Source organism: Heterodontus francisci, chromosome 4 (genome assembly GCF_036365525.1).
Source record: "Heterodontus francisci isolate sHetFra1 chromosome 4, sHetFra1.hap1, whole genome shotgun sequence".
Lineage (NCBI taxonomy): Eukaryota > Metazoa > Chordata > Chondrichthyes > Heterodontiformes > Heterodontidae > Heterodontus > Heterodontus francisci.
In genome coordinates, this window is record NC_090374.1 from 75,137,354 (window position 1) to 75,153,608 (window position 16,255).

The 16,255-nt window shown below is 44.7% G+C and overlaps 1 protein-coding gene across 2 annotated transcripts in view; it reads right to left on the reverse strand.

Annotated features, from left to right (window-relative positions):
* Nucleotides 1-16,045, reverse strand: part of LOC137369088 (multiple C2 and transmembrane domain-containing protein 1-like) — an 834,541-nt gene extending 818,496 nt beyond the window's left edge. Inside the window, exon 1 of one of the 2 annotated variants that reach the window (XM_068029709.1) lies at nucleotides 15,237-16,045. In XM_068029709.1, coding sequence (XP_067885810.1) covers nucleotides 15,237-15,716 — 480 coding nt within the window. In that variant the 5' untranslated portion in view covers nucleotides 15,717-16,045. The remainder of the gene's footprint in view (nucleotides 1-15,236) is intronic. The other variant, XM_068029710.1, reaches the window with a different exon arrangement.
* Between the last annotated feature and the right edge of the window lie 210 nt (nucleotides 16,046-16,255).

Below are 16,255 nucleotides of genomic sequence, written 5' to 3' on the forward strand. Positions count from 1 at the left end.
GCTCAACAGTTTTTGCTTTCTGTTATCCAGGGGAGTGGTTGTTTGTTTGTTTGTTTGTTTCTGGGTATTGGCAGCTTGAAAACTACAACTTTTGCAAAAATGAAAATCAATGCTAATATCTGAAAGTTATATATGGGCTTTCCTACCCAGGTATTGAACTTGCACTTTGCAGCTCCAAACAAAACCATTAGAGTACTGGACAAATATCTACTATCACTAAATGCCTATTCTTCCTAATTGTATAAATGACCAGAGGCCATTGAGTTCATGTTGAATACTAAACTGTCAGACTTTTTATTTTTATTAACTGAAAATATCCCCTTAAAAACACTTATCTTTGTTGCTGTGGATCCAGTCACAGATACCCACATCAACTAGTGTTATATGTAAAATAGTATCCTGATGCATGATGCAATGGCGGGACAGATGAAGTAAATGAATGTGTGGTGTTTTTGCAAGATATTTGCATACAAAATGCTTCAAGTTTGGATTTCTGCAAATAAACTCAAAAGCCTACATTTAACAATATTGACACAGCTTAGACTGGAATGGCTAGTGGCTGGTTTTAGGCAGGCTTAAGTGAAGTGTGTTGTTTACATATCATTTTCTAAGGCTAATTAATTTGCATACACCAGGTGCAGATTTGGATGCGAAGAGTGAGAAAACTATTGGTGGGTGTGCAAAATTGCGTGTTTGCGAAATTTAGAAGCAGGGACAATTAAAGGGGAGCAGCTGAATAGGGAAATAAAAATTCTGAAAGTTTTTGGAAATGCTCAGAAATGTAACCCATTGTTTAGCACTACAGCTGACAACATCCCAGCTGTATTGTTGAAAACCTCTGCTCCAGAATTAGCCAGGCCTCTAACCAACCTGCTCTAGCAGAGCTACAATGCTGGTGGAGAATTGCTCAACTCGGTCCTGTCAACAAAAAGGACAAATCCAATCCAGCATTACCACCCCACCAACCTACTCTCAATCATCAGTAAAGTAAAGGAAGGTAATAGTGCTATCACACAGCAATTATTCACCAATAAACAGCTCACCAAAGCTCAGTTTGGATTCTGCCAGGACCACTTAGCTCCAGAGCTCATTATAGCCTTGGTCCAAACATAGACAAAAGAGTTAAATTCCAGAGTTGAAGTGAGAACAGTTATCCTTGACATCAAGGCAGCTTTTGACTGAGTGTGGCTTCAAGAAGCCACTATAAAAGGGAAATCCCAGGGAAACTCTCCAGTGGCTGAAATCATGCCTAGACATAGGCAAATAGTTGTGGAGGCCAAACATCGCAGCCCCAAGACATTGGTGCAGGAGTTCCCCAAGGCACTGTCCTAGGCCCAACCATCTTCAGCTGCTTCATCAATGACCACTGGGGAGGCAGTGGCATAGTGCTAATGTCACTGGACTAATAATCTAGAGCCTGGGCTAATGCTCTAGGGGTTTGAATCCCACCACAGCAGACTCTGAAATTTGAATTCAATTAATAAATCTGGAATTAAAAAGCTAGTTGTAACCATTGTTGTTTTTAAAAAAACCCATCTGGTTCACTAATATCCATTAGGGATGAGCAATGAATGCTGGCTTAGCCAACGATGCCCACATCCCATGAAAGAATTTTTTTTTAAAAGGACCTTCTCTCCATCATAAGGTCAGAATTGGGGATGTTTCCTGATGATTTTCATTTCCATTTGCAACTCCTCAGATAATGAAGCAGTCTCTGCCTGCATACAGCAAGACCTGCACTACATCCAGGCTTGGGCTGATAAGTGGCAAGTAACATTTGCACCACACAAGTACCAGGCAATGACCATCCCCACCAAGAGAAAGTCTAACCACTTCCCTTTGACATTCAATGGCATTACCATCATTGAATACCTTACTGTCAACACCCTGGGGCTCATAACTGACCAGAAACTTGACTAGACCAGCCACATAAATACAGTGGCTACAAGAGCAGGTCAGACTCTGGGTGGGTAACTCACCTTCTGACTCCCCAAAGCCTGTCCACCATCCACAAGGCACAAGTCAGGAGTGTGATGGAATACTCTTCATTTACCTGGATGAATGCAGCTTTAACAACACTCAAGGAGCTCAACATCATCCAGGACTGAGCAATTCCATTCACTACTTTAAACATTCACTCCCTCCACCACCAGCGTACTGTGACAGCAGTGTGTACCATCTACAAAACGCACTGCAGTAACTTGCCAAGGCTTCTTCAACAGCAGCTTCCAAACTCGCGACCTCTACCACCTAGAAGGACAAGGGCAGCAGGCGCATGGGAACACCACCACCTCCATGTTCCCTTCCAAGTCACACACCATTCTAACTTGGAAATATATTGCCATTCCTTCATCATTGCTGGATCAAAATCCTCGAACTCACTACTTAACAGCAATGTAGGGGTACTTTTGCCACAGGGACTGCAGTGGTTAAAGAACGTGGCTCACCATGACCTGCTCAAGGGTTGGGCAATAAATGCTAGACTTGCTAACAATGTCCACATCCCATGAAAAAAAAAAATTAAGTCTCTCCAACAGAAACAAAAGTTTAAAATTCTCAAATTGGTGTCTTAAGTACCTCAAGATAAATGGAGGTGCAGTTGCGCAGCAGGCAAGAGATTGTGCCATTGATGCTGGAATGTAGGTTTGCACTCATGATTCGCTACATGGTGACCAAAAGATCTTAGCCACGTCATTATAGGGAGGCCAGTTGCTTATATTAAGAGGAAATTGGGACATTGTCATTCATTTTCTGACATCATGGCTTGTCTCAAAGCAACACTGGTGGAATTCTGGGATTAGGTCAATTTTCAACACAGTCAAACATGTGGAGAAATGGAGGAAGAGAAAGGAAATACAGTTCCTTTAAATAAAAACAAGTGAATGTTATTTTTCATAATAATGGTGAAAAACAAAAACTGTCAGTAGAATGAAATGACAATTAGCCTTTACCTAATATGTTCCTTTATTTACAGTATTATAGTTAGTTGTTACTATTATAGAAACATAGGAACAAGACTAGGCCATTTAGCCTTTTGAGCCTGTTCCACTATTCAATGAGATTATGGCTGATCTGTGACCAAACCCTGTATATCCACCTTTGCCCTATATACCTTAATATGTTTGGCGAATAAAGCTCTATCAATCTGAGTTTTAAAATTAACAATTGATCTAGTATCAATTACCATAAGCAGAAGAGAGTTCCAAACTGCTACCACACTTTGGGCTGGATTTTAAGAGCCTGTTACTGCTCTGGCCGTGGGTGAAAAAAATGGCCCGCATGAGCAGGTCGCACGCCACCGAGCTGCTGCAAACTACCACACGGCGGCTCATTTAAATACCCGGGTCAGCCCGCAGCGTCCCCCCCCCAACCAATCACATGGAGGGGGCAGGCTGTCCGTCGCCGGAAATGGTGTCGTTTTTAAAAAATTCATTCATGGGATGTGGGTGTCGCTGGCTAGGACAGCATTTATTGTCCATCCTTAATTGCCCTTGAGAAGGTGGTAGTGAGCTGCCTTCTTAAACTGCTGCAGTCCATGTATGGTAGTTACACACACAATGCTGTTAGGAAGGGAGTTCCAGGAGTCTGACACAGCAATAGTGAAGGAACGGCGATATAGTTCCAAGTCAGGATGGTGTGTGGCTTGGAGGGGAATTGGCAAGTGGTGGTGTTACCATGCAACTGCTGCCCTTCCTTCAATCATAAGGTCAGAAGTGGGGATCTTCACTGATGATTGCACAATGTTCAGCACCATTCGCGACTCCTCAGATGCTGAAGTAGTCCATGTAGAAATGCAGCAAGACCTGGATAATATCCAGGCTTGAGCTGCTAAGTGGCAAGTACCATTCGTGCCACACAAGTGCCTGGCAATGACCAACTCCAACAAGAGATAATCAAAACATCTCCCCATGACAGTCAATGGAATTACGATCGCTGAATCCCCCACTACCAATATCCTGAGGGTTAGCATTGCCCAGAAACTTAACTGGAGTAGCCACATAAATACCATGGCTACAAGAGCAGGTCAGAGGCTAGGAATCCTGTGGCAAGTAACTCACCTCCTGACTCCCCAATGCCTGTCCACCATCTCCAAGGCACAAGCCAAGAGTGTGATGGAAAACTGCACTTGCCTGGATGGGTGCAGCCGCAACAACATTCAAGAAGTTCGACACCATCCAGGACAAAGCAGCCCACTTGATGGGCAGCCCATCCACAACATTAACTCCCTCCACCACCGACGCACAGTGGCAGCACTGTGTACCATCTACAATACGCACAGCAACGCACCAAGGCTCCTTAGACAGCACCTTCCAAACCCATGACTTCTACTACCTAGAAGGACAAGGGCAGCAGATGCATGGGAACACCATGGTGGCATAATGTTAATGTCACTGGACTAATAATCCAGGGGCCTGGGGTAATGCCCTGGGAACATGGGTTCAATGGTGGAACTTGAATTCAATTAACTAATAAAAATCTGGAATTTAAAAAAAAAAGCCAGTCTCAGTAACGGTGCCATGAAACTATCATCGATTGTCGTAAAAACCCATCTGGTTCACTAATGTCCTTTAGGGAAGAAAATATGCCATGCTTACCTGGTCTGGCCTACATGTGACTCCAGACCCACAGAAATATCGTTGACTCTTAACTGCCCTCTGAAATGGCTTAGCAAGCCACTCACTCAGGTATCAATGGCAATTAAGGATGGGCAATAAATCATGGCCTAGCCAGTGACGCCCACAGCCCATGAAAAAATAAAAAAAATTATATTTGAACATGGCTGTATGGCATATTTTGTTGGTTATCTGATCTATAAATAGAATCTGCAAATATATATATATTGCCCTAACAACATTCAGTTTGAGCCATAAATAAAACAAGTGTATGATTTCTGATCCACCCCCTCCACCACATTCTGATGAAGGGTCACTGACCTGAAACATTAACTCTGTTTCTCTCTCCACAGATGCTGCCAGACCTGTTGAGTATTTCCAGCATTTCTTGTTTTTATTTCAGATTTCCAGCATCTGCAGTATTTTGCTTTTATTTTATGTATGGTTTCTGAATTCAACTGTCAGATATATGCGCGCAACATGTAATTTTTGATGGTACTGTACACCTGCAAATTTCCTACAAAATAATAATGAAATTAAACCAGTATCTGTCTAAAACACTATGGGCTGGATTTTAAGAAGCCCTCGACATTGTGATCCATGGCGGAGGGGGCGGGGGAGCCTGAAGATGGCTCCAGATGAGGCCCGCCATGGACCTGGACGCCTGCAAGGCCCAGCCCGATCCTCCCAATGGCGGCGAGGCTCCGTGGAGGCCCCCCTGCTGCTGGACGACGGGACCACAATAAACATATTCAAATCAATAAAATTAATACATTTAAATAAACTTACCTGAGATCTTGAGGGCCCGCCGAGATATTCAGCACGGTGGCCGGTACTCCCGCACCTTCAGATCCTTGTCCAGGGAAACGAGGCATGACACTGGTGGGAAGTGGGGAGGAGGTAAATTTATCAGTGCTGGGGGGGCGGGGGAGGGAAACAGGGTCAAATACACATAATGGGTGTAGGGTGTGGTGGGAAGGGTTGAACCTTAAACTTAGTGCAGTTTGTGTGGGGGGGTGCGCGAGAAGGTTAGATGTAAAAGGGAAGTGTTTTGGGGGGTGGGAAGGGCAAATACTGATTGTAATTTTTATTGGGGGGTGGGAAAGGTGCACAAGAAACTTATTTATTTACTTTTTGGGGGGATCTTTCTTTAACAATTTAAATATGTCGGCTGGGCTGGCTGCCCTTTAGAAATGGCGCCAGCGCACAGGCAGCTGATACCATTGCTGGTGACGGACAGCCCACCTTCTCCACGTGATCGGGGGCGCGGGCCGCCCCAGCTATTTACACGAGCCACCGTGCTTAAGATTGCGACCGCTCTTTGGCGTGCGGCTTGCGCGCGGGACACCATTTTATGAGCTCCCCGCCGGCTCACAAAATCCAGCCCTATATTTTCATTTTTGCATTGCTGTGAAGTGGTTTCCAACTCACAACAGGACAAATGTGACAATACAATTCAGCAGTCAGCCATGATATCTTTTCTAAGTGCAACAGTGTGAGATCCTCTCAGGCGAGTTGAATCAAACTACCTGAACTTGACACTGGTTGGAATATAATTCCACTGCAATTGTGGCAGCTCATTAGGTGAGGTAAGAAGGGCCCTGCCTCATAAGATTAGGGCAATCTGTGACAATTCTAACACTTGACCAACTCTAATTTTTGTAAGTTACATTTTATTAATAATAAACTACAAGACAGTAAAGAATTTATTGCTACTAAAATTTAAATTAAGAGTTACAACTTCTACATAAGGAAACATGTAGTGCATTCAAACTAGTCACTGTACTTGCAAGCAGAACACATTGCCATGGTAACTGGGTAGTTTGATTAGGGAAATTCACAGGCACCTGTCGTTCGTTAAACTTGCCTTTGCCCAGTTAATTTCCATGAGCTTTTGCACAGCATGTTTCTGCAAGTGGGTGATCAAAATGATGCAGTGCCGTCGACAGGGCATCTGGGACCTGTATGAATAGAGCAAGCAACCGTGTATCTCCTTCACTAATAAGACTGAAGAATTGTTAATGAACAGTGCAGAGCCTGAACCAGGATGTATAAATTAGAATAGTGAATTAATTGTCACATCAGGTACGAGAAGAAAAAAAGGAGGGAAAGAAAGATTGGTTTAAGAGAGAGAGAGAGAACAAGAGAAAGAAAAAGTAAAAAGAATTATTTTAAATCTCCAAAAACAATTACAAGTTGAAGGAATGTGACTGCACACATATAAAAGTGAATTTTTCAGTCACATTAATTAATATTTAACATTAATTAAGACTTATCACATCATTAAGGGTACTTAGACTGAAATGGGCAAGCCCGAACTGTTTGTGGTGAGTTTAGTCCATATCTACACACCATTCAATGCATTTGACTGGGGAGCCAGACAGCAAGATGCCATTTTTGTGCAGCTTATGGAGGAGCAGCGCACCTTGGACAACAACTTCTGGATTCTTGCATTTAACTGCAAATCTGCATTTACTTGGCATTGCTGTCTGATTCGTGCATAAATAATGTTGAGCGCTTTTTGTTTTATTTGTTCTTGGGAGGGTATGCTTCGCTGGCAAGGCCAGCATTTATTGTCCATCCCTACTTGCCTTGAGAAGGTGGTGGCGAGCCGCCTTCTTTAACCTCTGCAGTCCATGTGGTGGTTCACCCACAGTGCCGTTAGGGAGGGAGGAGTTAGTCTTAAGCACAGCAGTATAAGTGCAGTTTTGCAACCAGTGGTATAAATGAAGTGTTGCAAACCTCAGACCAAGTATCAGAGCATAAATGCAACTGTTTAATCCTGGAGTACTGAAATTTCTACTGTGGCCTTTAAAGTATATGCATTTTGCAAATCATGAGTTTTAATAGCGGCTGTGCAATATAAAAAGTAAAAGGCCGGTCCTCTTTTAAAAGGAGGGGATGATTATTGAAGAGCAAAATACTTAAGGCTACTCTTACTTCTAATTGGTTATTGAAGTTTATTTATATCAATGAAAAATAAATAGAAAGCAATAGCACTGTTTCTATGTACTCGCATCACTGAAGCAAATAATGCTATGAAATCTGTTGCTCCATATGTCAGTGAGAAGTCACTGTTGGTGTGTAATAACACCAAAGCCTGAGGCAATAATTTACTGATAATAGAAGCCTGGGATAAGACTACCTGCCGACACTTTTGTGGGGGCATTGATGTCCATTGTGGAGGGAGAAGAAAAATTAAAGCTAATGAAGGTGGTAGATGCCAAAGCTGGACAGGATAGATTACTGGAGGAGATGAATATACTTGGGATTTGGGCAGACAGGTGTCAGATTAAATTCAATGTAGAGAAATGAGAAGTGCTTCACATGGGGGGCAATAAACCAGGAAGGGACTATTACATAAATGAATCGAGAATAACAGGTATAGAAAATGAAAGAGATCTGGGGGTCCTGGCTGACAATAAATTGAAGCTATTTTAACAATGCTTGGTGGCAATAAGTAAAGCAAATCAGATGTTGGGATGTATTAAAAGATCAATATTGAGCTGAAATAGTGAGGGAATTCTGCCACTTTATAAATCATTTCTGTGACCACATTTAGAATATTGTGTACAGTTCTGGTCGCCACTGTACAAAATGAATATTGCAGCTATACAGAAGAGAGCAAGGAGGGATTGGATTATGATGAGTGATTACATTAATTGGACATGTTCTCACTGAAAAACAGAAGGTTGAGAAGTGATTGCTGTTTTTGCAATTGTCATGCTCAGTAAAGGTATGTTCTATTCATAACTTTAAACATGGATTATATTCGACACAGCATCTTCTGGAACTGAATTTTCCTTTTGCTTTAAAAGAACCACAAAGGACAACACTAGTATCTAGCAACAATGTGGAAAATTACCGCCCTATCAATCTACTCTCGATCATCAGCAAAGTGAAGGAAGAGCTCGTCGATAGTGCTATCAAGGCACTTACTCAGCAGTAACCTGCTCACAGACGCTCAGTTTGGGTCCCACTAGGGACACTCAGCTCCTGAACTCATTGCAGTCTTGGTCCAAACATGGACAAAAGATCTGAACTCCAGAGGTGAGGTAAGAGTAACTGCCCTTGACATCACGGCAGCTTTTGACCGAGTGTGATATCATAGAACATAGAACATAGAACATACAGCACAGAACAGGCCCTTCGGCCCACAATGTTGTGCCGATCCTTTGTCCTCTGTCAAGGACAATTTAATCTATACCCCATCATTCTCCTTTATCCATATACCTATCCAAAAGCCTTTTGAAAGTCCCTAAAGTTTCTGACTCAACAACTTCCCCGGGCAAGGCATTCCATGCCTCGACCACTCTCTGGGTAAAGAACCTTCCCCTGACATCCCCCTTATATCTCCCACCCTTCACCTTAAATTTATGACCCCTTGTAACGCTTTGCTCCACCCGGGGAAAAAGTTTCTGACTGTCTACCCTATCTATTCCCCTGATCATCTTATAAACCTCTATCATGTCACCCCTCATCCTTCTCCTTTCTAATGAGAAGAGGCCTAGAATGTTCAGCCTTTCCTCGTAAGACTTATATATCAAGGAACCCTAGCAAATCTGGAGTCAATGGGAATCAAGGGGAGAACTCTCCGCTGGTTGGAGTCATACCTAGCACAAAGGAAGATGGTTGTGGTTGTTGGAGGTCAATCATCTGAGCTCCAGGACATTACTGCAGGAGTTCCTCGGGGTAGTGTCCTAGGCCCAACCATCTTCAGCTGCTTCATCAATGACCTTCCCTCGATCATAAGGTCAGAAATGGGGATGTTTGCTGATTATTGCACAATGTCCAGCACCATTCGTGACTCCTCAGATACTGAAGCAGCCCGTGTCCAGATGCAGCAAGACCTGGATAACATCCAGGCTTGGGCTGAGAAAAGGCAAGTAACATTAGGGCCACACAAGTGCCAGGCAATGACTATCTCAAACAAGAGAGAATCTAACCATCTCCCCTTGATGTTCAATGGCACTTCCATTGCTGAATCCCCCACAATCAACATCCTGGGGGTCACCATTGACCAGCAACTGAGCTGGACCAGTCACATAAATGCTGTGGCTACAAAAGCAGGTCAGAGGCTGGGAATTCTGTGGCAAGTATCTCATCTCCTGACTCCCCAAAGCCTGTCCACCATCAACAATGCACAGGTCAGGAGTGTGATGGAATACTATCCACTTGCCTGAATGCGTGCAGCTCCAACAACACTCAAGCAACTCGACACCATCCAGGACAAAGCAGCCTGCTTGATTGGCACCCCATTTACCACCTTCAACATTCACTCCCTCCACCACTGATGCACAGTGGCAGCAGTGTGTACCATCTACAAGATGCATTGTAGCAACTCACCACGGCTCCTTCGACAGCACTTTTCAAACCCTCGACCTCTATCACCTAGAAGAACAAGGGCAGTAGTTGCATGGGAACACCACCACCTGCAAGTTCCCCTCCAAGCCACACACCATCCTGACATGGAACTATATTGTCGTTCCTTCACTGTTGCTGGGTCAAAATCCTGGAACTCCCTTCCTAACAGCCCTGTTGGTGTAGCTACACTCCAAGGACTGCATCGGTTCAAGAAGCCACTACCACTTTCTCAAGGGCAATTAGGGATGGGCAATAAATGTTGATTCTCTGCTTCTACCCCCACCCGCTTGCTCCCCGCCTTGCCACTTCCCCCCCTCGGCTGCTCGCTCCCCGCCTTGCCGCTTTGGCCGCTCACTCCCGGCCTCGCTGCTTACCCCCTCTTGGCCACTCACTCCCCACATTGCCCGATCACCCCTCGGCCACTCACTGCACCCTTACCCACTTGTTCTCCACCCTTCTCCAGGCAGAGGGGAGCAATTGGCCGAGGTGGGGGGTGAGGGGAAAGCGGCGAATGAGCGGCCGAAGTGGCAAGATGGAGAACTATTGGCTGAGGGGGAAGCAGTGAGGCGGGGAGCAAGCAGCCAAAGCGGTGAGGTGTGGGGCAAGCAGCCAAGGGTTGGGGGGTAGCGGTGAGGCAGGGAATGAGCAGACTGGGGAGGAAGAGACGAAGCGGGGACCACTTGGCTGAGGGGAGGCAGTAGCGAGACGGAGAGCGAGCGGCTGAAGCAGGGGACTGTTGAGGGTAATGGAGGCAGTGATTGTCGCCATTGAGGGTAATGCAGGTGGCGATTGTGGCCATTTAGGGGTGAGGCAACACTCGGATTTCATTGCATGGTGACGTTGGTGCGCACATGCGCGGATTCATACTGGCAAGCTGGCAAATGTTCGGACACACTGATGACATTGCCGATCACTTTGCGCATGTTCTGCATTGTCAGGAGACACTCCATTCCAGAAATAAATGTGTTTCTCCTGAAACAAAGAAGGTGATTGTCTTTACCCTCCTCAGTGCCTTTACCCTCATCGGGCTGAATGTCTTACAACAACAAACCAGGATGGGGCTAATCAACCTAGAGCCCCACCATATTTGGAAAAGGAACTGTGAGTGGTTACATGGTGGGGCAGCCATGTTGGTCTGCTTTTAAAAATCTTTTAAAATACAGACTGCAGAAAAAAGCAGCAAGCAGACAAGGCAGTACCATCATGCTTTAAAAGAACTGGAGGCTGTAACATCTTAAGGTCACCGAGCTTGTTTCTTTTCAAGTCCACCAGTACAGAAAACCGAGTAATGAGACTATAAGCAACTAACTTTGTGTCCTGCTGACAATCCACATCTTCGAGAGAATCCTGCAATGACTTCGATGTACGACTCTGGCTATTGAATCCACCTAACTACATTTCAGGAGTGTAAACATCTTCTTCACCGGGCCCGCAATGCATGCCTTTTCCCCAAGATAAGCCAAATTCTGTGACTTATCAACTATTTCTTTGTTTGCAATTTGTAAAAGTGCTGTGATGGAAAACCCACATGCCAAATGGAAAATATAAATTTCATCGTATGGAACTCTGCCTGAGACTTTTTACTGGATATTATCACAAATAACTTTTAAAAAGCAGAACAGAACAGCTAAAGATGGCCACTCACAATCTGCATATGAGAAGCCAAAGGCTGGCTGGGAGACAGAGATGATTACCCAGTATAGCCAGAACAATAGGGTTGCGCTCTGATTCAATCACCTAGAATGGTTTTGTCAATGTTGGTCATTAAAAGCCATTGACACCCATTGACTTTGAAAGAGCCAACCACCCCCCCCCCCACCCCCGCCAAGTATGCCTGAACAACCTTGCATTTCAAAGAGCATTCCAGAAACTTCTGTTGCAAACAAAGAGATGGTCACATGACATGACTACCTGAGTAACTCTGAGAGTATGTGATTTGTACCTCAGAAAGCAGACAGTAACTGAACTCCAAGAAGGAACATCTTTCCCCACTCCTTCTCAAGTCCCAGGAAAGCCTTAGCTGCAGCTAAACATCAAATCTACAGATCCTCACAGTCATCCATAAGGGGGATGGATAAAGTCTCTCTTTGGTCTACTGGAGCCAGAGAAGAAAGCCTAAACTGTGCACCTGGCCCAGCGAGGACTTCAACAGTTCAATTTCACTTAAGGACACTGGGACTACACTTCCGTATTTAAATTCCATTTTTATTGAGGACTCTACTCCAACCTCCCAACTCTATTTTTCCCCCTTTTTATCTGTTTGTGAGTGTGTCTCTCGTATGAACGTGAGCATGGATGCATTGTGTATTTTAGTAATTTTAAGCAGTTTAGAGTGATAAAGTTAATAAACTTACATCTTTCTTCTTTAAACTCAAGAAACCCTGTCTGATTGGTTCATTTGCAAGTATATATTAGAGTAACAAGAGCAAGTGCTCACTGAATTTGTAAGTTAAATCACTGTGTTAAAAGGATAAACCCTGTTGCGGTCAAACCAGAGAAGGGGTGAAAGGGGAGCCCGAGACCCCTTCCTCACCTGCTCATAACAGTGATCCTTTTAATGGCTTTCTTTCACGAGTGTGTGAGTGGTGAGTGAATGACGTAGTGTTAGACTTTTGGGGTGTACGTGTGAATAAAAATAAGCCTCCTTATTTAAACCCACGAAAAGCATGCTGCTGGTTATTCAACTTGGCCATACACTCAGGGGTTAAGAAACGGACAGTAAAGAGAAAAGAACCGGGGTCTCAGTTCTCTCTCAATTCTGTCCATAATACAATTCTAAAGGCTTGATACAATGTAGACATTGCATGCTATTGCACCAAAACATTAAAACCAGAGGATACTTGAAGAAAGGTAAAGTTAAACGAATCTGCAGAACTATTGGGGTAATTCAAAAAGGGTGGGTTTGGGTGAAATGGGAGGTTAAAATGTTAAATTCCTGGGATGGCAGGATTGTCTTATGAGGAGAGATTGAGGCGAATGAGAAGTGATCTCATTGAAGCATACAAAATTCTTACAGGGCTCAACAGGGTAAATGCAAAAAGGATGTTTCCCCTGGCTGGGGAGTCTAGAACCAGGGGACACAGTATCAGAATAAGGGGCAGGCCATTTCGGACTGAGATGAGGTGAGATTTCTGAACTCAGATGGTTGTGAATCTTTGAAATTCTGTACCCTAGAGATCTGTGGAGGCTCAGTCATTGAGTATGTTCAAGACAGAAATGGATAGATTTCTAGATATTAAAGATATCAAGGGATATGTGGATAGTGCGGGAAAATGGCGTTGAGGTAGAAGGTCAACCATAATCTAGTCGAATGGCGGAGCAAGCTTGAAGGGCTGAATGGCCTACTCCTCCTTCTATTTCTTCTATTCCTATGTTCCTAAAAATCTGAAACAGGAATCCAACCTACCTTGAACCTGGCCACTTCTGCTTTTAACAGTGGCAAGATGAGGGGTGGATGACCAGTCCACTCTCAGGAGGTGGGTTTATTATTGAAATCTTTTAAGGAGTCTGCATGCTTCTATTTTTACAGTGTTTCTATTTTTAATCCATGTTGGCCAGAAACCCAGCAGATAATAGGAGGTGAGAAGAGTGGGATCCATTAGGAAAGTGCCTTTACAACACTGCTTGTGGGCCAGGAGGACTAGAAGTCTTTCCTCCAGGCCCAACAAGTTTAACTGTATACAGCCCTCCACAATCTCCCCTGACACCTCCCCCATTACTACCCGCCTCCCCCCATCACCGAGCTCCCCCCCCCCCCCAAATCTCCTGTAGGATTTCTGAATCTCCCCAAACCCCTCTGAACTGTGACTCTCCTCTGTCTCCCCCGAACGCCTGACCCCTCCAACCACACTCTACCCACCCTACTCCCTACAATCGCTATGCCCAACCACCACAAAACTTATCTGATCCTCACTGTGGCCTTTTCTGGAGAACTTCCCTTCCCAAAAGGCAGTCAAACCTGTCAATCAGGGTGGCTTCTGACAGAGAATCTGCTTGAAAGGAAAACAAGTCCCTCAGAGTGAAAACTCCAAGACATTGGGGGAAACATGGCCTTCCAAGTTTCCCGATCTGATCTCCTCCCTTACTCTGAAATCCCACCGCAGTGAATATCAGGGCTATTATTTCAGAGACCGTGTGGTAAATACATGGAACAGTCTCCTTTGGGAAAGGATGGAAGCAGATAGTGTAAGTTGACTCATTCAAAGGCAAATCATATAGAATTATTTCAGAAAATAACAGTAAGTGAGTAATTTGAGAGATGCATATGGTAAGTGTTGCATGCTTGACAGGGAAAAGATGACTTTTGAGCTCTGATTCCCAAAGCTTTCCACCACTGGGGTTTTCCTCGTCTTATGTCTAGGTCTTTGGAAGACTGATTGATCGCCAAGATTGGGTAACAGCTCCATTACTGTATACAATACCACTCCCAAAAAGTGTACTAGATGGACTTTAATCTTTTTTTCATTTACTAATTTCTATGTTTTGATGTAAAATAGAAGGAACAATACACAAAGGGGAAGTACACCTGATTACATTGCATTGACGAGCGATTTTAGTGATGGATGTAGCGCAGTCGAGTTATCGGAACACACAGAACCTCCCTCGAACTGCGGTCCTCTTGCATTAGTCTGCCACGCTCTGTACATCGCATGCTTTATAACTGCTGCAGGAAGGACGTGCAAGAAAGAGTCTTTGCAGTTCAGGGTCGGAGCAGCACCAGGTTGGTACAGACAGCAAGTGCGGCTCAATGAGACATCACAAGCTATCCTACAGACCCCCAAGCTGAAACAGTCTGCTTATTCTGGCGACCCCTGAAATATATTTCCAGGGTAATTCGCTGAGAGTTGCAACCCCTTCTCTCCCGATGCTTTGCCGGTTTATCCCGTTTTTGATAACTGAGTAAAAAGTTTGTGATTTCCCTCAGGCAGGATTCCCGTCTGATCTCCCGAGGGCTGCAGTTTGCCCCCGTCTTCCCTCTCTGGATGGAACCCAATGCCACTTACATTTGTATTGTCGAGGTGTCTGTTTATAAAGTTGCTGCCTGTTTATTGCGGGCTATAGTGGCAGGCAGCAGCCGCCCATTCCAGGTTATTGCCCATTGGCATCAAGGAACTTACAAACGGCAAACACATTTCAGCCATTTACTTAAAATGGACCCTATCCAGTGTTTATTACTAAACAAGCAGCTCCTCGTACAACCCGCTAACACTAACACTGCACCAAAAGCTGTCACTTCGAGCGATGTCAATTGTTACTCACAGTCACTGCAGCTTCAGTCTGAATGCATGTCTCCTGGTCCTTGGCAGGGTTTGGGATCTTCAAGCATTCGGATGCGCCCAGGGAAGAGCTCTTGTGGTGTGTCATTGCGGACCAAACACTGGCAAAAATAGCTTTCTGTCTGTGCGGGGTGAGCTGTTTGGATTCCGAGGCCAGCGGGCTCAGCAGCTTCAGCCCACCTTGGGAGTCTCTTTGCCCCCTCGATGCCGAGCTGCCATTCGGTCCCGAACAGCACAGGTTGGGCTGAGAGGACGAGAAGACTCGGTCCAGCACCTGCCTCCTCTTGCTTTTCAGTTGCACTTTGCCCGCTGTTTCTTTCTTCATTTCGCCCTTCTGGTCAGATGCGAATTTCGAGCTGAGAAACGGTCGGCTCTTGTGGAAGTGTTTCCGGAGGCGAGTCTGGATGGAGTGACATTCTTGCTTGTTCGAAGTATCAGTGTCGGCAGCCGCCACCTCCTCCATTCTGCTGCAGTCTGCTTCTATCTCAGGGTAACTGGACACAGCAGCCTCGCTATTACCGATCTATGGTGAAAAGTTGTGGATCCCTACTGTTATTTTTTCGAAATGCAACAGCTCTCGCTGTAGCAAACGTCTACACCATTTCATCCAACAATAACCGAATGAGAATTGCTTCAATAGATTCAGCTCTTGCTAAAGCTGCATCCCGTACATCAGCGGTTATACAGCAGGCAAAGCTTACTGAAGAATCAGTAACAAATGATAACGAGCAGCATCAAATACTCAGATTTTGAAAGTCATTCTAAAGCAAACCACCCGACAGTGTGGGATCCAACTGAAACGATGAACTCGCCTCTTTTATAGCGCAAGCACTAAACAGGAAAGGAGCCGAATCCACAACCAACCTGGGAGCCTGCTTATTGCTCAAACTAACACGTGTCGAAAAGGGGGCGGAACTCAAAAATGCTATAAGTTGTTGATTCCATTGAATTAAAACTAATATATTTGGTTAAAATATCCGCAGAAAATGTATCCCAGCTAAG